A 23,302-nucleotide genomic window follows, 5' to 3' on the forward strand; every position below is an offset into this window, starting at 1 on the left:
AAAAACAATTATAAGTGCTTCACGGTTTACAAAATTGCCCCAGATTCCGCAGAAATTTGGTTAATCTTCGTTTCCGGTAAGTACGGGTTTTCTGGTTGCGGTTGATGTATGTTTAACTTGTTGTGCCTTTGGTTTTATTTTATTTTATTATGGAAGCAATTATTTCTGCAAATTTTTGTCTATATTCGTCACTTTGCACCTTGTTTGTTTTTTTTTTGTTTGGATAAAAGACGTTTTTGTTATTCTCGATCGCTGCTTTTCATAATGAGTAAGCTTGGACGGGATCTTTGTTTCATTTTCCAGGGTTTTGAGTGGTGGAAGCTGAATTAATAAGTATAAAGGGGATCTTAGTTCCCAGTTTACTAGAATTATTTTGTGTTGATTTCCCTTGTTTGCATTATTGTAAATATTCTTATTGCATTGTGTGTGAGAAGATTCACACTATTAAATTTTCCGTGCATATATATATGTGGGGCTGTGGGGTTTTTTCAGTGAAGATATTATTTCCAGCTATCAGTTTCCTTTTATGGAAAGTGGTTGGTTAGGCGAAGAAGGAACAGGACAAAGGGACAAGAGCAACGCTCTAAATGTGAGTTCTACGTGTATGTATATTGCGTGGGGGTGGGGGGACTGTGTTAGGGAGGCAGCTCCAGCACAGCTAACCATGGCATTCCCGCGAGAGGGACTAATGCTTGGGACCATAAACAAAAGAGGGGAAGAAGAAAAGGAAGTAAGTTATAAATGACAACTAAAAGCAAGTGAGGGGTCTTTCTTATACTACATATTTTCCCATTTCTTAATCTACTTTTTTTTTCCCTTGTTCTTCTCCAACGCTTCCCTAAGTCTGAAGAAGGGACTCATTTTACTGTGTCTTCCACTTTTGATATTGTAAATTGAAAATTCGTATTAGCTTTCCTTATTTCATTTGATTACATTGTTTTTACTTTTGCCAAGGTGTGCGATCTGTCTTGACATTTGTTGGGTTTAGTTTTATTGTCTTGGGAGAGACAATTGCAATTGTTGATTGAAGTTATAATTCGATGTTGTGGAGATCTTAGTGTCGTTAAAGATGTATTCTTTTGACCAGTATTCTCTTTTTCATGGTGCACTTTACTTTTCTTTATCCATTTTCCAATTTATAGGATCACACTTTTGACTGCGAATATGTGTTGCAGATAATGAGTACGGAAATTATCCTTCTTTTAGAGCAATTGGTGTGGTTAATAATATATTGATCGGATTTTGTGAAAGCCTGATGAAAAGTATGTTTACGGTCGTAAATAACATATGAGAGAGACATCAATGTGGTCTGATTTGCGCAGTTTGGATGGACACATGTGAATTACCGCAAGCATTAGAGAAGCAATCTACGTCAGATGCAACCAAACCTCCATTGCTTCGAGCTGTTAACAATCATGGAAACCTCAGGTCCCGAATCAGAGAAGTTAGTTCTAGGTACAAGTCACCCACACGGTCCACTGTACCGAAACGCTGCCCTTCGCCCAATACCAGCTGGACATCTCCAACCTCAACTGTATCTGGTCCAAAGAGGGCTGTATCAGCAGAAAGAAAGCGCTCCCTTGGACCATTATCACCACCCAGTCCATGTCCATCAACGCCAGTGCAGGATACATCCTCAGAAATGCTACTGGCCACGAAAAAGATTGTGGGCAATAAGTTACCGGAGTCTTTAAGGCCATTTGCAATGCGGAGTCTCAGTTTTTCTTTTAAATCTGATATAATATCTGTCCCTATGAGCAAGAGAGAAAAACCGGTTTCAAACATTCCCTCTGACCGAGCTCTGAGGCCTTCATCAAACATAGCTCATAAACAGGCTGAACTTGCTGCTTCAAGAAAACCCACACCAGAGAGAACGAGTACTCCAAATAAAGGAAAAAGGTCTTCTGACAAATCAGAGAATTCTAAACCCAATGATAGTATACCTGCTTGTCTGGTGGATCAGCATCAATGGCCAAGAAGAATAAACGGAAGGGCAAGTTCTACTGCTTTGAAGAGAAATATCAATCTGACTGATAAGATAAGCAAAACTGTATTTTTATCCCATTCCGTTAAGTCTGAGTTTTACCTCAGGAGATTGTCTTCGGATGGGAGTAGCCAACCTTTACAAAAAGTTACCAGTGATTTGTTAATGTTAAGAACTTGCTGTGACAGTTGCAAAGTTATGTTTAATGGATGCTCATCTGATGATAGTTCTACGATGACGCAGTCTGCCTTTTCAAGTTCACCAGATAAAACGCTATTGATGTGCGCTGTAGCAAGAGCTCAATCTTTGCCAACTTCTGGATTGCACCCTCCGTCGCCACCGGTGTCTAGGGGGATAAGTCCAGCTAGAAATAAGGTTGGCAAGCCGTCTTCTAGAGGACCCAGTCCTGTTCGGGCAAGGCCATCCGGCCCATCCCGACAACCTCAGAGTTCAACTTCTGTTCTCAGCTTTATTGCCGATATTAAGAAAGGAAATAAGGCTGCAAATCACATCGAAGACGTGCATCATCTGCGGTTGTTGTACAATAGACATTTACAATGGCGTTATGCAAATGCCCGAAGTGATGCTGTATTGCAATCACTAAAAGTAAAATCAGAGGTTCGAGTCTATCTCTATAAAACTCTAGCAAGCATTTTTTAATGTTTCACTTAAAATCAATGCGTTTTTCATTGTCTGATTCAGGTATAAATTTTTTTAACCAAGTTCCAAATTCTTCTCTCTCTGCACAATTTACTGCAGTTTTCGTGCTTTGACTTTATTTGCTCAGAATTACATATTCTATAATTGGTAGAGGATACTCACTGGATAGTTTTCAACTTAAATTGTTCCATGTTCTCTCAAATCTTAACCATCGACAGTTATTTATGAGATGAATTAAATGGTGATGGTGATAGTGATAATGCTATTTTATATCCTTTATCTTCTGAATTAAATTCATCTTCATGTGGCCATAATCCCATCAATTGCAGAAAATATTGTATAGCATTTGGAGGACAATTGCATATATGTTGGACTTGGCAACTGCAAAAAGGATACACCTTCAGCAGCTGAGGCTCATCATGAAACTTTACTCAATTTTGGACAGTCAAGTAATCCCTCTCTTCTTCTCATGGTAGTAAATGACTTAGAGTCAACGGTTTTGAGTTTTTCAAATTTCTTGCTGAATAATGCGGGTTAGTTTCAAAGCATCTTGTTTTGACCTGATTTGATGCTTGGTAGGTTATTGTAACACATTGTTTATCCAGAAAAGGCATTATAGGCTTTATAGCTGTGAGTACCATAAATTCGTGAGTGGTAATATATTTTATGGGTATAGGAAAACATGATACGTAATTCGGAGACGTGGGTGAATCTGCATGCCCTGCATTAAATTGCTATTTGGTAACATCGTAGGGAATTTATCCTGGTTTACTATTCTACTTTTGGAATCATGATTCACACTTGTCATTAGCTTTGGGACTTGTCATGTTGACGTTTCAGAATCAGTCAAATTGCATGATTATGTATAGGATGATTTATGCCTCTATTTAATTAACTTTTCACCATTAATTCAATATAAAATGTAATATTTTACCTTTGTGCTCACAAGGCACAGTAGTTTCATGCTGATAAAGATAGCAGGCCTGTGACTATATTTTTACAATGATATAGTCTGACAGAGATATTTCGTGCTGATAAACGCTGTGTTTGGTGATAGGATAGGACAAATGAAATGATTAATACCTAAATGATTAAAAATAGGATACACCAAGATTCGTGTGTTTTGTTCATATCCTTTCTTGTGTTTGGTGAGAAGTTGAAGGTTGTGATTAACAAATTACGTATATGCATAGTACCGAAAATACCCTTTGCGTTAAAAAAATAAATTACAATCTCCTACCTACTTCATCTACCACGCATTTCAACCTCAGTATGTGAAGAAAACCCTACCCGTGAACAGTGTACACCGAACGAAGATTTTCCGCCAACAACGTGTGGATCTTCGTTTTCCTCATCTTGCATCTCGTTGTCCGGACTTAGTACATCATCGACCATTGCCTCAATTGGATCGTCGGCCATCTCAGACCTGATAAAGTTATGCAGCAACATACACGCCATTATGATTCTGTTTTGTGTTTTTAGTGGATAGAACGAAGGACTTCGAAGTATGGCCCATCTCTTTTTCAATAAACCAAATGCTCTTTCGATTATGTTTCGTGCTTGAGAGTGTCTCCAGTTAAATAACTCCTTGTAATTCTGTGGCCCAGTTGCACGGTTTCCCCAAGCATCTCTATGATAGCGTACTCGCCTGTAAGGAGTCAAGAAACCATCTACATTGCCATATCCATTGTCGCATAGGTAATAACAACCTGAAAAGAATCAATTACTTATTACGTCATTAACCTAATGTACGCACGAAAAACTTGAGGAAAGAAGCACTAATCATTTGTTGTGAATGCTTTACAAACCAAGTGTCAGCAGTTCAGATTTAATACAAAAACAAGGATATCAAAACCTCTGGGAATTCTCAGTGTGTCGTCACGAGTCACTGCATCTTTAAGAACCCTGGCATCTGCTGCAGATCCCTCCCACCCCGTAAGTGCATATATGAACTTCATGTCCCGGTCGCAAACACCAAGAACGTTGACTGCGATAGTACCTTTCCTTGTTCTATATCGTGCCTTCTCCGTGCTAGGTACATGTACACTTACATACGTTCCGTCTAATGCACCAAGACATCCCTGTTGAAATTAAAAATTAATAAATTATAAGCAATGTATGTATGCAACAAATCGAGAATGAGTATGTAAATGTTTATTACGTAAATGTTGTTGACAATGCTTTCAACTTACCTTGAACCATTTCCATGTTTCGTTGGTGCAAGAATCATCGACAGGAGATGGTTTAACCAGTAGTAAAGGATGTGACATGAGAACTGATTGGAGGACTTGATGGAAATGGTTGCTGATTGTATGTCCACTACGTACATAGTCATGTCCCACAACTCTATTCTTCTTGTGATGAGCCAATACAGACAGAAACATGCTCACTTTCTCTTCGGTACAGACATATCTAGACTCCACTAGTCCTCCAACATGAGTTAGCAAGTAACACAAACGTGCAAATGCATTTCTATTCATTCGCAGGTTCACCACACATTGACCGTCTCCTATGTCAATAATCCTGTGCAAATGGTTCATTTGCACGTGTATTCTTTGTGTCATGCTGTAGGCCATTGTTCTTGTACGCTTCTTGCAACGTTGTTTTGCACGCAACTTAAGTGCATGTCTCACCAGTAACATAACCAACAATGATCGACACATGATTTGGTGCAGCAACACAGAAATAGTAAGGTGTGTGCGCATAGTGGGCATTGAAGAAACTTCAGAGAAGATTAAAATTTAGAATGGGGTTAACAATGACATTTGCGAGATACCAATGAATTAAAAATAATGAAAATCAAGATAGTAATGATAACTCTTTTGTTTACCATTCATTGGTTACTAATGCGGTTTCACAGTCAACTAATGTGTATATTTAAGTAAAAAATGTTGTATGTAATGACTACAAAATAATGTACCAATATTAAACACAATTCGAAGACTTTTGCAATTACACATAGGCTGAACTAACTAATTCACAGATTTGTACGTTGACTTGGGCGTCAATTGTGAGGTGGTTATGTAATTGACATATAGGAAAAAATCGGCAGAAGACTAGATTTACTGAACAAAAAAAAAAGGTTTGGTGAAAACAAAAACACTACAAACGGCGAGGAATCAAATATTTAACTGAACGACGGAAACCCAGATAAATAGAACGAACATCATATTTCACGATGCAGCAGAAGTGAAGAAATGTCACTTACGAAAACTGTGATTGCCTCCACAAACCACGGAATCTATCCAGGTGACAGCAGCTCACTTCACCCTACCAGAAATTAATTTGGAGAACGGTTTACGAACACGTACCGATTAAAAAAATTCGGACGACGACTGTTTACCTGATTTCTGTAGATGTCGTCGCACAGAAGGAAAACCTACGCCATTGCCTCTCTTCGTACGTTGTTGTCGAGGTGGATGAAGATTTTTTGTTGGGTTGTTGAGGGTAATTTAGGGAAATGATGCCTTGATAGCTAGAAGGATTATTAATATTGGGCTCATTGGTGGGTTTATTTTAAACTACTTAGTACAGCCTAGTCCAATGGAGCACACATTAGCTGGGTTTATTAAAAAATACACCAAACAATGGACTAAGAGGGAAAAGTGTCCACAATCCTAATGAATCCTAGGTACCAAACGTAGTGAAAGAATATTAAAGTAAAGGTTCCCACAGTTGTTTTTGGATGAGGATAATTGTAGAGATTGACAGATTCAGAGAAATGAAGATTCTCGAACAAAGGGGGCAACGTTTTGAATATTACCTGGGCAGAAACAAACAAGTTGGCAGACTGAAACATCTTAGTGACTTGATAAAAAAAACTACAAGTAGCTCTCATGATAGCAGTGGCTAGGGGTCAAGTGAAAGGTAAAGTTAAAGATTGCCTTGCCACCAGAGGATACTTTCTCTGACGATGCTATACTGGCTCTTTAATTGGAAGACCATCTGCTACGGAGACTCTGAAATTTTGAAGGCTTGGTTCCTCTATAGGGAACTAACATCAGGCATGAATCAGGGCCTAAGATCAATTGTTCTGAAAGGGGACAGCAGGTGAATATTTATGCTAAATTTTGTTGGTGTCTAAAGATAGAACACCCTAGTTAGACAAGAGATAGTTATCAACTCAATTACTCAAGAACTTAAGATCTTCTTGTCTTTCCGGGATATGAAGAGACAGAGAGGCCAATATTTTCGTTGTTGGTCTCACGTGCGGAATTTGAGATAATAAAACCCGAAAATAAAGAATAAACTGGACACCGAGATTTACGTGGAAAACCCCTAAAAATTATTAGGGTAAAAACCACGGCAAGATGAAAAGAATTCCACTATAATATTTTGTGTGTACAACTCACTCACTGTGTTTCCAAAGAGAACACACACTCTCTTAATACAAGAGAACAAAACACCTCACAAATATTATATAACTAAGCACTTAAATGCTTATAAAATGAGAGAAAACTCGAAGAAGAGATGATTTCAGAATGAAGGGGGGGCTATATCTATAGAGCCTCCTGTCAGTGTGAATAAGCGTTAAAACGCGTATTCATATTTCCAAGAAATTTCATGCAGCACGTTTTTTTCTTCTTCTCAAAGTATGCAATTCAAATTTGTCAACTTTGGCCCCACCTATTAACTTCTTTGTCGACATTTCTCTCACTTGGAGATTTGATTGAGAATCAAACAGATCTCCACACATCCTTTCAATCTTGCCATTACCTGCTGCTTACGTTTCTGCTAGGCCACTTGAGGATCTACACCTCTCAAACTTTTCAATGTTTACTGGCTTGGTCAGAAAATCAGCTATGTTGTCCTTTGTATGGATCTTCTGCATATCTATGCTTCCTTCTTCTACTACTTCTCGAACAAAGTGAAATTGTACTCCAATGTGTTTGTCCTGGAATGAAAGGCTGAATTCCTTGTGATGTGCAAGACACTCTGACTGTCACAAAACAAAGAAACATTTTCTTGTTTGTGTCCGATCTCATCCAATAACCTTTTAATCCATATTGCTTCCTTGCAACCTTGAGTAGCTGCCACGTATTCTGCCTCTTTTGTAGATAACGCCACAACTGTCTGCAGTTTTGAAACCCAGCTTACTGCTCCCCTCGCAAGTGTAAACACATAACCAGTAGTAAATTTCCTTTTATCAGGATCACCTGCATAATCTAAATCGAGCGGTAAAGGCCACTTCAAGAAAGAGTGTACGAGTATCGAGAAGAGTTCTCAAGGAAATGTGGCCAGTACTTTAGGCAGTGGTGGAATATTACTGAGTGAAACGGCAACTGTTGCAGAAGGCACACACAAATTTTGTAACACATGAATTATGGATTCAGGAACGACGTGGCACATGACGTCTCGGAGAGAATGGTTTGATCATTATGAACCAGTCTCAGGAGGATCTGTATTCATGGGAAATGATTATGCCTTGGAAATTGCTGGGGTTGGTACTATCAAAATTAAAATGTTTGATGGCACAATTCGCACCATACAGGAGGTACGACATGTGAAAGGACTAACTAAAAATCTTTTGTCCTTGGGCAATTGGATGACATCGGGTGTAAAACTCGTACCAAGAACGGGATTATGAAAATTGTGAAGGGCGCATTTGTGTTATGAAAGCGGAAAAAGTTGCTGCAAATCTGTATATACTTTTGGGGAAAACACACAAAGAGACAGAACTAGCTGTTGCATCAATTGGTTCACAGTGTTATGGCATAGAAAGCTCGGGCATATGTCAGAACGAGGGTTGAAAATTCTATCAGAACAAAAGCTGTTGCCGGGACTTACAAAAATGTCACTACCATTTTGTCAACATTGTGTTACCAGTAAAGAACACAGATTAAAGTTTGGCACTTCTACTGCCAGGAGCAAAAGTATATTGGAACTGATTCATTCGGATGTTTGGCAAGCACCGGTTGTATCCCTAGGAGGAGCGAGATATTTTGTCTCGTTCATTGATGATTTCTCTAGGAGATGTTTGGTGTATCCAATCAAGAAGAAATCAGATGTTTTCCAAGTCTTCAAAGATTTCAAAGCGCGGGTTGAACTTGATTCTGAAAAAAAAATCAAGTGTCTGAGGACTGACAATGGAGGAGATTACGTGGAAAACCCCTAAAAATTATTTGGGTAAAAACCACGGGCAAGATGAAAAGATGTGTGGAGATGTGTTTGATTCTCAATCAAATCTCCAAGTGGGAGAAATGTCGACAAAGAAGTTAATAGGTGGGGCCAAAGTTGGCAAATTTGAATTGCATACTTTGAGAAGAAGAAAAAAACGTGTTGCAGGAAATTTCGTGGAAGTATGAATACGCATTTTTAATGCGTATTCACTATTCACACTGACAAAAGGCTCTATAAATAGAGCTCCCCCTTCATTCTGAAATCATCCCTTCTTCGAGTTTTATCTCATATTATAAACATTTAAGTGCTTAGTTATATAATATATGTGAGGTGTTTTATTTTCTCAAATTCCGCACGTGGGACCAACAAGTGGTATCAGAGCCTTGGTTTAAAATTTCTTAAAATTCTGAGTATGCTCTGTGGTTGCAGCCTAGACTGATCTTCCACATCAGAAAAGATTTTTTGAGATTTTTATTTAAGTTGGGATTATTTTGTCCGGTCTACTAAAATTGTTGTAGACATAATAGCGGGAAGGTACGAGATAACAAAGTTCAATGGAAGCAATTTTATGCTGTGGAAAATAAAGATACAAGCATTTTTAAGAAAGGAGAATTGTTTGGCAGCTATTGGAGATAGACCGGTGGAGATTACAGATGATGGAAAATGGAATGAGATGAATGATAATGATGTTGTCAATTTACACTTGGCAATAGCAAACGAAGTTTTGTCAAGTATCTTTGAGATAAAAACAACCAAAGTTATCTGGGATACTCTGACAAAAATGTACGAGGTCAAGTCGCTACACAACATGATTTTCTTAAAGAGAAGGCTTTATACTCTTCGGATGACGGAATTCTCATCGATGACCGACCATATCAATACACTAAATACCCTATTTGCCCAACTCACTTCCATGGAGCATAAAATAGGGGAAAATGAACGTGCGGAGCTTCTACTTCAAAGTCTACCAGATTCATATGATCAACCAAATTTGAATTTGCCAACTTTGGCCCCACCTATTAACTTCTTTGTCGACACTCGTGAAGAAACGAAGGGCAGACATACGAATATGATTAGGAAAATTCTAGAATAAATGATATTGGCAGTGAGAAAAAGGCAGACACTACCAAGTAGTTTTAAGAGTAGAAAAATCGATGATAAATGATATTGGCAGTGAGAAAAAGGCAGACACTACCGAGTAGTTTTAAGAGTAGAAAACTTGATGAGTTGCTTGTGACAATTGAAAAACTCCTGGTTTAATTTGGTGCATGCTTCATGATGCAACTGGAGATGTTCCAAGAAATCATTTGCATCGGGAATAAAATTTAGGGAAAATAGTGAATGGTTAAACATAGCCATCACACCAAGGAATTATTGCAAACAGTACTTAATTTCTCAGGAAATAGTTCTCACTACATAGCAATTCCTGACATATTAAAAATTGTTGAGAAAACAAATAATTGCATTATCGATTAATTGAAAGACGTGCAATTTAATATGTTTCATAAAAGATTTCCTAATGGAAAAGGTGAACTGAATGTCAAGGTTGTCATCACATTAAATTCCGATTTCTTGGTTATTCTAGAGAATGAGAAACAGATGATCTTATCTCCTCGTATGTGCTATCAAAATTTCTGGTTCTCTTGAATGATTTTTTGCATTAGTCTTAGAAATAATGTTGTTAATGATACAGATGTGGGAAATGTAGGCTTAAAGAATAATGAGAGATTAGGAAGAAAAGAGTAGAGGGGGGTAAATAAAATGTAAAGGAGAGAGTTAGGATTCATTCTGTTACTTCGAGTAATTAAACCACCTTTTGCTGGGAAGACAGGGAGATATATTGTACAGAGATTACTCTTGGGAGAGTAATTCCATTATTGTTCCGTATTTCTTGTTTTACGTACTGAATTGTTTTTTATTCAATTGGTGACTGTAACAGTCATGAAATGAGTTTATGAAATTAATGATTGGTTTCATAACTTTATCAGGGTGATAATCTTCTTTTTTTGTTATTAACCAGATGATTTCAGTTATGGACCCATTGGCATGGTGGGAGTTGCTGTTGTTTTTCAGTGATTTACTTGCTTAGCTTCTAAAAGATTATGTCTCTCTTAATAGGCATCTCAGCACTAACTTCCCATTGGTCATGTTTTTCCTGATTTTTATGTATTCTAAACAATGGTCATATATGCATGGAACTGTATATTTCTCACGCCATTCTGTATTTATAGGAAACTGCTAGTTTAGATATTTACTAACTCAAAATGCAACTTTCTCAGCTGACTTGTCTTGATCAGTGGGCTTTGGTCGAAAGAGACCATGCCAACTCATTAACCTTGGTCATCCAAGATCTGCAAGCTGGTATCATCCGTATACCAGTCACTGGAGGAGCAAGGGTATTTCAGCTGATTAGCTCATCATATTCAATTTTATAAAGCAAAAGTCATTAAAATCAATCTATTCTTTTACAGGGAGATATTGAAACTATTAAGGCAGCTGTATGCTCTGTTGTTGATGTGATGCAGGCTATAGGATCCTCTTTATGTTCCATTATCTCACAGGTGAGACAACTTTCGGCATCATGTTATACCTTTTAATGCATAAAAGGAGAATATTATTGCTTTGTGTACGTTTATCTTATGTCACATCCTGATGGCGTGATTCACCATGAGAAGAATTTTACTAATTGTAAATATTCCCCAGATTCTACCTCTATTCAAGTGTATGTTTTATAGATAGGTGACCGAAGGAACTCATCAGGAATATGCATTAATCACTTAAGCTATTCCTCAATATTGTAATGCAGTAACTGATTTAAAATTATGAAGATGAATTGGATGGATAAGAATTTATTTTTTCCTTTATGTGATTGCAATATATTTATGTTTTTACCAAATTTTTGGATGTTTTATGCCGACATTTGTGTGGTAAGCTCGACCAGCTACCTAAGCTGGCATTTTAGGCTCTTATTACTGATTTTGAAGTTGTGGAGCCTTTATTCGTGAATGGATTGTTTACTTGCTTTAGTCAATGGATGGTATGTTTAGTTGACGGGGTCCCATCCAGTGTATCAACGATTAAGAATGCTATAGCAGAAGAATAGATGAGTCATTTATGTGGTTGTCGTATTATTTTCCAGTGTATCTTTGAGTCGTTAACTTGAGTTGTAAGATGACATTATCATTGTCGTGGTACATATTGATTCGTACTAGTCATTGACGTTGAGAAGGTATTGAAACTTTGTGACTATATTTGATTCACTGAAATTTAATTGATTCACAAAAGTTAACGAGATTGGTGAGTCGTTGTTCTTCATGAGACCAATCTTGAGGAGTCTATTACTACATTGATGTTTGTGGATAACATTATTTAAACGAACCACCCTTAAGATCTCAATTGTACCATACAGATGGAGGGGAGGAATTCCTTGGTTTCCCAAGTTGCTGATATAGCAGCACAAGAAAGAGCAATGCTTGATGAATGTGAATCACTAATGAGCATCACAACTGCATTTCAGGTGAGGATATAGAATTTTCTGTACGAGAACAAATAAAATATCTATCTATTTTACCGTTCTCTTGTTTGACTCTTCTACTCGTGTATATAAGTTGACGAGACTCAAGGATATTAATCGTGGTATGTAGAATTTGGAGTTCCATGTAATACTTTTTCTTAACTTCTTCATTAGAGCTCGGTATGCAAAAAGAGGTCTAGGCTGCTTCATATTTCACTTTTTTTTTTTTATATTAGATTAGCAGTTTCCCTAGCGTGCATTGCTCAAAATCCTCCAATAACATGTCACCATCTGTTTCGTTTTGTTTTCACATTTTTAATATTGATGTTTATTTCCGTCCGTCGGTTATTTCCCACAGAACTATAAAGTATATTTTAGACGTCTAATAGATACTCAGGAATGGTAACAAGAAGCATTCTCAGGGTCTTGCTAAAGAGACATCACATATTATGTTACTTGTGTTTCTGAGGTTTTATTTGTTATTTGACGTTTCTTGGCAAGGATTAGTATTTGGTATATGGAATTGAATGTACATGAGCAGGTGGAAGAATACAGCCTGAGAACCCAAATATTTCAGTCGAGACAAGCTTTGGGAAACGGCGAATCATCGATATTTGGATTTTAAATCGTTCAAGAGTCGAAATGTGATGCTCACAGTTTTAGCTTCGTCTCATTGTCCATGAATCGAGTGGAGGACTATGGTAACAATTTCTTTGTGATTGTATATTGATTTTACTTTCCTCATTTGGTTTCTTGTCAATTTTTAATAGTTTAGTTTTATTTAGAGCTGATAAACTGTTTTTCCGCTTGATTTTTGTTCTTGGTCTGCAGGCTCAAGCGTGCCTTTATTCTTTCCCCACATTTTATTTGTAAACCAATGCACAAGCAAATGTCCGAGAAAGTGTCGAAACATAGCCTGTTTTGAGGCATTTTGTCGGGGCCGGTCCTGGGTTCTGTAGGGTGCGGTGTGGAAAAAATCCAGCACTTTGTACTCGTATAAAAAATTTATAAAATCAATACTTTGAAGATAATTCGGTAAATTTGCTTTAAATCAAGATGTTTGCTGCACATGTTTTTTTCGAATGAAAATCGATTCAAAAAATAAAAAATATATATTAATATATGATATTTGAATATCAATTATTTCATATTTAATACTAATATATGATTTTTTAGTATTTAATCATGTATAACAAATGCTGATATTAATGAAAAATTTGTCATTTAGAATGAAAATCGCGACAAAACATTGAAAATATGTTACTAATATATGGTACAAGAAGAATGTTATATTTAAATAAAAAAACTGCTTAACATTAAAAAATCGCTTAGACGTCTGCCTTAGATATAAAGTGATTTTTATTTATTTTTATTTTAAATATTTTTTAAAAAATACATTTCATAGATAAAATAAGTAGCATATTTTATCGTTTTAAGGGTGTGTTTGGTTGAGTGGATTAACTAAGGATAGATTATAGTCCAATATTTATCGTTAAAATTTTAAGTTGTTTTAATAATCATTTTGACCCGGTTTAACATCCAATTTTATGGATAATTTGACAATTAAGAGGCCTAATTTGTCAAATCTTCCCTCTTGGTCAGGTCCCGCCTGTGATTGTAGAGCTAATAAAATGCATTCGTCAATTTAATTTCTCATATTTTATAACTGAGTTTGATTATCAAAATTTAATAAATAAAATATCTTATATAATCAGACTGAATTTTAAATAAAATCAGATATATAAATTCAGAAATGGGATGCCCAATTATGTGTCGTCTCCATATATTTTAGAAGTTAAAACATTGAAATTAAACTATATATAAATTAATTCAATTAGCACGTTTTTCAACTAGACAATACCTAAAATTATATTACAATACGTTCTGTATAGAAACAATTTACGCCCACCGTGGGATTCGAACCCTATACTTATGCACTTACCAATTGAGCTAGACATATAACTATTAATTATCTCAAGATTTTTCTATTAAGACATCGTTTGGTTTGTGGTATGTGATAAATAGTATGAAAATAAGTAATATTTTTGAATAATAAAATATATAAAAATGATAGTTAATATAATATTTGATTTGATTGGTTAAATTTGAGATAATGTGATATTAACTTTTTGTCCTTTCGAAAATGTTAATAAAATATTTATAATATTATTTATTAAGAGTAATATTGTAATTTCAATTCAATGATTTGATTGACATTAGATAAATGATTGATTATTTGATTGGTAGATAAATAAATAATATGATGCATCAAACATGATATTAGATTGAATAAAAATGTAGACAAATAATTTAACGAATCAAACTGTACTTTAAATAGTATATATAACAAAGCATAATAAATGGGGCCCCGCCCTTATCCGGCGGTAGGGATGTAAACAAACCAAACCGTTCGCAAGCTATTCGGAGCTCGGCTCGATAAAAAGCTTGTTTGAGTTCGTTTGTTAATCATATCAAACCAAACTCAAGCTCGATTTTGATCTCGACAACTTAATCAAACCAAGCTCAAGCCTAAGCGAATTCGGCTCGTGAGCTCGCAAACATGTTCGTTAATAGGCTCGCGAGCTCGAACTCGGCTCGTTTAGGTCGCTCGTCAGCTCGAGCTTGACTCATTTGTTGAGTTGACAAATAAAAATATTAGTATTAATAAAAGTTAAATTTTTATGTCTAATATAAAATTAATTCATAGATATATTTAATTTTAACAAGCTCGAATCAAGCTCAAATTCGAGCTCAATTGTATGTTTTACGAGCTCGAAAACGAGCCAAGCTCAAGTCAGGCTTGTTAAAGATGATAAACGAGCTATTAATAAACCAAGCTCGAGCCCGGCTTGATTAACATGATAAACGAGCTTTTTAACGAGTCGAACTCGAGCTTTTCACAAGTTTAGTAATTTCAAGACAAGTCGAATTCTAGCCTGATGATAAAAGCTCGAATAAAGCTCGAGCTTGAGCTCGAGCTCTATCAATCTTAAACGAGCCAAACTCAAGCCAGATGATAAAAGCTCGAATCAAGCTCGAGCTCGAGCTCGAATTAATCTTAAACGAGCCAAGCTCAAGCCTGATACTGTTCGGCTTGGTTTGGATCATTTACATCCCTATCCGGCGGGAGCCCTGTGGGGCGGTACCACACTTAGGTTGCCCTGCATTTTGTATTATCAGTATAAAACATATTCAACTGTCATTTTTTGAATTTGTGAACAAATATTGAGCTTGTTAACATCTAAAATTTAAATAAAGAAAATCAACAGACGAGCCCAATGACTAAATTGTGTAGCTCTTGAAGAGACATGGCTGCAATCTTTGCTCTAAACTAAAGCATGCTAAGGCCATCTGCATCCCGTAAATCTGTTATTCAGACCACACTTTGGGGCATTGAAGCGCCTCAGTGCCCTGGAAATTCCAGGGCTGTACTGAAGGCGCTCAGGCATCTAGGCGCCCATTGGCACTGATTGACGAAAAATTGCGAGTTTTCATGATATATTGCATCCAAATGATGTCCTTTGACATTTTTCATCATACTTTTGGATGAAAAAACACCTTATATATGAAATAATATTTCCCTAATGATTGAGATTTATAAATACATGATCAAAAACAACAAGAAAACACTTTTGATAATCAAATGTTTTGAATACAATGCATTCATTTTTCCTTCTTTTGAAAGAGAGCAAACTAAAATTTTCTAGTTATTCTTCTTATAATTTACAATGTTGTTATTGTCAGAAGAAATTATTGTATCTTGGGAAAAAATTGCCATAAACCGAAACACTAAGAGGAGACAAAATAATTCTTAAAGAGAGAGTGCTCAACACTTGCCTCAACTCAAATTCATCCAGATTTTTCTTTATCCTTCTCACGTTTCAAGGTATAATGCTACCAACAATCTTAAAAAGAAATTTTCTATCTTGAAGTTCGAAGATGGCATCATCATCTACTGCAACAACTGTTCCAATAGTACAAGGGGAAAAACCAGATAAGTTCAATGGTGCAGATTTCAAAAGATGGCAAAAGAAAATGATGTTCTATCTTACAACTCCGAGTTTGAAATTTTTTTTAAGGAGGATCCACCCACAATTGCAAATAAAGAAGTCGATGCTAATAAGAGGCCTACCATGGATGCATGAAACTAAATTGATTTTCTTTGCATGAATACATCTTGAATCGATTAAACAATGCATTGTGCAGTGTGTATTATCAAATCAAGACTGCGAAAAACCTTGGAAGATGTTTTATAAGCAGTCTAGGGCAAAATATGTTGGTTTCAAGAAGTTCATTGTGGGAAGATTTCTGGACTTGAAGAAGGCGGACTCAGAATTCGAGATTTTCTTTGACTATAAATCTCCATTACAAATTATTAACAAGTTCAAGCTCAAAATGATCGTAAGTGCACTATGCTGATGCAAGTTATAATATAGTATATAAAAACATGGATATCGTTCCACCGAGACTATATTACACGAATATTATTTTTAGTTGTATATTCTTTAGTAAACGATACTTTAAATTGATTTGTTAACTACTAGAATTTAAATAACTAAATGGTTCCAATGCTAATAAGTAAAACAAAATGAATATTTAAAATCAAATACGGAGTAAATTTTTTGAGAATTTCGGTTCACCTATCCTTCGTTATTTTTGGTAATTAATCTCGACTATTTTTATTTTCTTTGATAGGATTTCCTAAATAATTAACATTATTTCTCAAGTTATGTTAAATAATTCGGCACAATGAAATATTTAATCATTTATCAACGGTGAATTGCATGCACGATCTATGAAATTTCATAGCTTTCGACCTGTTGAACTATAACTATCAACGTGTATTTAATTTAATATGTTTATCTATACTGCATTATTAAGTATGAGACCCTTAGAGTAACTAACTTGGAGGACACCAAAATATTTAAATCCATAATTACTCTTTTTACCCTACCAAAAACCTCCTCAAGTCACTCCATATTTTACATAGAAAAAATCTAAACAAAACTTTTGTTTTAAACCGAACAACTATTATAAATTAAAAATAATTTTTTGTTAAATTTTTAGTATTATTTGATCAAATTAAAAATAATAATAACACATGCAATGCATGTGCATCTTAGTGTAATCGAAGAATAATCCCGAATTCTTCAAGTTGCCTCGATTCTTCTCATAAAAGATGATAATTCTTTTATCCTTCAAGTTGCTCTCCTTGCTGATAAAAACTGATTCTTCTCATAAAAGATGTGTGCTAGAGTTTTATCAAGTAGGCAACATCCAAAAAATGGAAAGAAATCGATGCTAAATGTTATCCTTCTTAGGCGTGCTAGGGCGGATGGAATTTCCCGTCCCAGGACGCTTGTCTCACAAAAACATTTTCTCGAGCGCGCTAGTGTGAGCAAAAATATCCGCCCTAGCGCGTCTGTCTCGCAAAAATCTTTCTTTTCTTTTCGCAGGAGCGCTAAAGCAGGAAAAAAATTCTGCCCTTGTGCTCTTGTCTCGAATTTTTCCTCTCGGGCTGCTAGGAAGGGCAGAAACCCCCGTCCCAGCGCACTTGACTCGGATTTCCTGTCCATATTTGTAAGGCCCGAGATGTTATCAATTTTATGAGACCCCGAAAAGAAAATATTATTGATGGCATTTTTGTAATTAAGTGGAAAAATACTTAATTTAAATTTGATGGCAATTTTGTAATTAAGTGGAAAATACTTGATTTAAATTTGATGGCAATTTCGTAATTATTGAAGGGCCGATTTGAAAATATTTAAAAGTTGAGGGACTAAAGTGCGAATATGGAAAGTTGAGTGGGACACTTGTCACCACTAGACAACTTGATATATATAAATGGTCTTCATTCTTCAAGCCTTCAGCAAGGAAACAAGCGAGAGTTCCATGGAAATCCTTAAATTCCTTACATCTTAGAAAATTGATTTTGCGAGTACCGGTGATCCGATTTTTAATCCGAGCACAGTTGTGAGTTCCCCTCGTCAAGAGCTACACAAGGACGTAAATTTTATTAAGTTTTATCTTGATTCAAAAATATGATGTTGGAGAAATTGTGATTTGATCATTATTATGTGTTCTGGGAATACTAGACATTGCATAATCGAAGTCAGATCGAAGAACAGACTGATTATAAAATTGTTATGATTTTCTGATTATACCGATTGAAAATGAGACAGATTTGGATTATGAATTGATTGTGGATTATATCAGATATGGGTTATGATTTGTAATTAATATCTGGTGATATTGTATTGACTGGGAATATCGGGATTGTGCCGTTATGTCGTTGGTTTTGAATTAAATCCAGATTAATCAGATTCAGTGTTGAATTGAGAATGGAATATTGATATTATGATTCTCGATATTTCGTTTCAGATTTACAGAGACAGTCTTGAGTTCAGAACTGATATTGCTTCAGATTGAGACTATAAACGAAAGGTATAATTCATGTGACTTTGAGGGAAATACAACTCAAATGAGATTCAATTTGAGTTCCCAACAAAATCACATACTAGAATTTTTGTTTATCTTCTGATATGATTATGATTTGTTTATAGATTTATATTCAAATCTTTTGATATGATTATGCTTTGTTTATTGATTTATATTCAAGCATTTAAGATAGGAGAGTCATTGGCAGATTTGTCAAACTTCTAGACGTTCGGTGTATCGACGCATAGGAGCAGACTTCCTCCGATTGTAGACATTCGATACAGACATGACCGAAGTCTAGGAATAAGACGTACCGTCACCCCGATTGGGAGGGTAGGTGACAGACAGTGACGTCTTATTCACACCGGGATCCCTAGAATTAGTGTTGAGTCGAGTCAAGACATGATTTGATTTGAATTGCATGCTTATATAGATTGGTTTCATAGATTATGGAGCCTATTGTTATTACTTTCATGCATGATTTATGATTATGTATTAGCATGCATACATGTTTTATACTGGAATTTGTTCTCACCGGAGTTTCCGGCTGTTGTTATGTCTGTATGTGTGCATAATTTAAATTTGATGGCAATTTTGTAATTAAGTGGAAAATACTTGATTTAAATTTGATGGCAATTTCGTAATTATTGAAGGGCCGATTTGAAAATATTTAAAAGTTGAGGGACTAAAGTGCGAATATGGAAAGTTGAGTGGGACACTTGTCACCACTAGACAACTTGATATATATATAAATGGTCTTCATTCTTCAAGCCTTCAGCAAGGAAACAAGCGAGAGTTCCATGGAAATCCTTAAATTCCTTACATCTTAGAAAATTGATTTTGCGAGTACCGGTGATCCGATTTTTAATCCGAGCACAGTTGTGAGTTCCCCTCGTCAAGAGCTACACAAGAACGTAAATTTTATTAAGTATTATCTTGATTCAAAAATATGATGTTGGAGAAATTGTGATTTGATCATTATTATGTGTTCTGGGAATACTAGACATTGCATAATCGAAGTCAGATCGAAGAACAGACTGATTATAAAATTGTTATGATTTTCTGATTATACCGATTGAAAATGGGACAGATTTGGATTATGAATTGATTGTGGATTATATCAGATATGGGTTATGATTTGTAATTAATATCTGGTGATATTGTATTGACGGGAATATCGGGATTGTGCCGTTATGTCGTTGGTTTTGAATTAAATCCAGATTAATCAGATTCAGTGTTGAATTGAGAATGGAATATTGATATTATGATTCTCGATATTTTGTTTCAGATTTACAGAGACAGTCTTGAGTTCAGAACTGATATTGTTCAGATTGAGACTATAAACGAAAGGTATAATTCATGTGACTTTGGGGAAATACAACTCAAATGAGATTCAATTTGAGTTCCCAACAAAATCACATACTAGAATTTTTGTTTATCTTCTGATATGATTATGATTTGTTTATAGATTTATATTCAAATCTTTTGATATGATTATGCTTTGTTTATTGATTTATATTCAAGCATTTAAGATAAGAGAGTCATTGGCAGATTTGTCAAACTTCTAGACGTTCGGTGTATCGACGCATAGGAGCAGACTTCCCCCGATTGTAGACATTCGATACAGACATGACCGAAGTCTAGGAATAAGACGTACCGTCACCCCGATTGGGAGGGTAGGTGACAGACAGTGACGTCCCCTAGAATTAGAGTTGAGTCGAGTCAAGACATGATTTGATTTGAATTGCATGCTTATATAGATTGGTTTCATAGATTATGGAGCCTATTGTTATTACTTTCATGCATGATTTATGATTATGTATTAGCATGCATACATGTTTTATACTGGGATTTGTTCTCACCGGAGTTTCCGGCTGTTGTTATGTCTGTATGTGTGCATAACAACAGGTGGGGCATGATCTGGGTCACGACAGAGATGAGATCGAGATAGCGTGGTGACTTCGGGCACAGAAGATCACTAGTGGTTTCATATTAGACTTGTACTACTCGTAGATTGTAGTTGTATTAAACACTAGTTTGGATGAATGTATTAGAACAAGATATGTACTTATGCTTGTTGTAATTAAATAAAGAAAGATCTTATGCTTAGTTCATATACATTTGATTTAATGTGAAAAGCAAAAAAAATTTGACCCATATTTTATAATAAAGATCCAATTATCCCAAAGGAATTGAGTTAGAGCCCGGGTCCCCACAACATTTCTTCACGTGCGAGCTGGAGCAGATGTTTTTATCCGCCCTAGGGCTCTTTCTCGAATTTAGTTCAAACATCCATTTTTCTTGACCATATTACCTACAAATCAACCCAAACATATGAAAACATTTTCTATGCCTAACATATAATAAAAATAACTAAATATAAGTGAAATCTCACGACACATGCATGTATGTGACAAAATGACATTATAAAAACACGTAAAATGACACTATCAAGTCAAGTGCAAGAACTTTAAGTATTATTGCTCGAGATTCTTGCAGAAGAAATGAGTCTGAGTGAGTCTTTCCAAGTTTTTGCAATTATCGAGAAAATCCCTCCTCTATGAAAGGATTTCAAGAATTATCTAAAGCACAAATGAAAGATGATGCGATTGGAAGACTTGATAATAAGACTGAAGATAGATGAGGACAACTAAAATACTGAAAATAATGCAAGTAAGATGTCTATGAAAGTAAACATTGTTGAATCAAGTAAACAAGGCAAAAAGGCAAGAAGAGAAAGTTTGATGGGAAACAACTACCACCAAATAATCAGAAGATGTTCAAAGGAAATTTCTAGAATTGCGCTAAGCCCAACCATATGGCAAAAAACTGCAGGAAGCCAAAGAAAGAGAAGGAGCAAGCAACTATAATTCAAGAAAGGTCGGTGCGTTTTGATTTTTATGAAATTGATTTATCTGCGGTCATTTTTGAGACAAACATGGTGGATAACCCAAACGAATGGTGAACTAATACATGTGTTTCCCAACATAAATGGAGCACAGTTTGATGAATTTTCTTCATCCTTGGGCATCATCCATCAAAATGCACAATATCCACCTCAATCTAGTGGCGTTGCTGAAAGGAAAAATCGAACTTTGAAGGACATGATGAATGCTATGCTGATAAATTCGAGCTTACCCCAAAACTTGTGTAGAGAAGCAATATTGTCAACTAATTATATCATTAACAAAATACACCACAATAAAAATTATAGAACACCATATGAATTGTGGAAAAAAGCATAAACTTTCCTACAAATACTTGAAAGTATGGGGGTGCTTGACCAATATTGAAATACCAAAACCAAAGCAAGTCAGAATTAGGCCAAAGACGGTCGACTGCATTTTAATTGGATATACTCATTATAGTAGTGCCTATAGATTCATAGTATACAAATATGCACATTCTAAAATGAATATAGGCATGACGATTGAGTTAAGAAACATCATATTTTTTGAAAATATATTTCCTTGAAAAGTAATTAAAGAATAATTTTCAACAAAAGAAGAATAAAAATAATGGATGAAGGTTTTGCTCCTATGATGAACCTTCACAAGATAAAAATGTTAGGAAAAACGAAGGCTCTTTTAAAAAAGAAGAAGTTATGCGAAGTAAAAGAGCTAGAATCTTGAAGTATTTTGATCAAGATTATCTCAATTGGAATACTCTAAACTTATTGGAAGTCTTATGTACATCAGTAGTTTTACTCAACCAGACATTGTTTATATTATAAATAAGTCGAGTCGATTCACGAGAAATCCGTTTAATGTTAATTGGAAGGCTTTGACAAGGGTTCTTAGATATTTAAGACACACATTGGAATATGGGTTTGCATTATACAAAATATCATGCGGTGCTAGAAGATATATTGATGCTAACTGGATTTCTGACACCAAATATTCGAAATCCACTAGTGGCTAAGTATTTAGCATTGGTGGCGGCGTAGTATCTTGGAGATCATCCAAACAAACTTGTGTCGCTAGATCGACAATAGAATCTGAATTCATAACACTTGATAAAGCAGCATAAGAAGCAAAACGACTTTACAACTTATTAGAGGAAATTTCATGTTGGACGAAACCAGTGTTTGCTATAAAGATACAATGCGACTGTCAATAAACAATCGCAAGGATATAAACCAAATGGTAAGTTTCAACATATTCATCGAATGCATACCACAATACGAGAACTGATCTTAAATGGAGTTATCTCTATTGATTATGTTAAATCAAAAAATAACTTGACAGATCCGCTTATAAAAGCATTACATAGAGATCAAGTGTACAACTTGTCTAGAGGAATGAGTTTAATACCTACAAAATAAAATTTTCATAGGAGAAATCCAATCTTGTCAATTGGAGATCCCAAAATCTTGGTTTAATGAGACAACTAGATTATAAAAACTTGAGCTAACACTCGAAAATTCTTCCATTCTCATTGTAGGACGACGAGTGTTGATGCCTACCAATGTTGTAATTGGACTTTTAATTGTTTCTTAGATAGTAAAAAATTAATATGGTAGAATACTTTCAAACGAAGACTGCCCATGTAAGTGTGAGGACAAGCTGTCTCAAAAAAACACTCGT

At 35.5% G+C, this 23,302-nt stretch overlaps 1 protein-coding gene across 8 annotated transcripts; it reads left to right on the forward strand.

Annotated features, from left to right (window-relative positions):
* On the forward strand, nt 1-13,303 carry LOC140839579 (AUGMIN subunit 8-like). Of its 8 annotated transcripts, none has more exons than XM_073206397.1 (7): nt 1-106; nt 1,176-2,602; nt 2,974-3,093; nt 11,044-11,160; nt 11,236-11,325; nt 12,174-12,281; nt 12,820-13,089. In XM_073206397.1, exons 2-7 carry the CDS (start codon nt 1,328-1,330, stop codon nt 12,901-12,903), a joined length of 1,794 nt encoding a protein of 597 aa, XP_073062498.1. In that variant the 5' UTR covers nt 1-106; nt 1,176-1,327; the 3' UTR covers nt 12,904-13,089. The 8 variants fall into 8 exon arrangements, 7 of the variants coding, with proteins under 7 accessions (XP_073062498.1, XP_073062503.1, XP_073062500.1 ...); XM_073206402.1 differs by having other exon boundaries at nt 2-76; XM_073206399.1 differs by lacking the exon at nt 1-106 and adding an exon at nt 552-758.
* Nucleotides 13,304-23,302: the final 9,999 nt, after the last annotated feature.

Source organism: Primulina eburnea, chromosome 8 (assembly GCF_022965805.1).
Source record: "Primulina eburnea isolate SZY01 chromosome 8, ASM2296580v1, whole genome shotgun sequence".
NCBI lineage: Eukaryota > Viridiplantae > Streptophyta > Magnoliopsida > Lamiales > Gesneriaceae > Primulina > Primulina eburnea.

Bases quoted from the DNA above. Each gene is read 5' to 3' on its own strand.
- LOC140839579 (XM_073206397.1), top strand. From the start codon at position 1,328: ATGGACACATGTGAATTACCGCAAGCATTAGAGAAGCAATCTACGTCA. The intron at 3,094-11,043 runs GTAATCCCTCTC...CAACTTTCTCAG, and splicing joins ACTCAATTTTGGACAGTCAA to CTGACTTGTCTTGATCAGTG. The intron at 11,161-11,235 runs GTATTTCAGCTG...ATTCTTTTACAG, and splicing joins CAGTCACTGGAGGAGCAAGG to GGAGATATTGAAACTATTAA.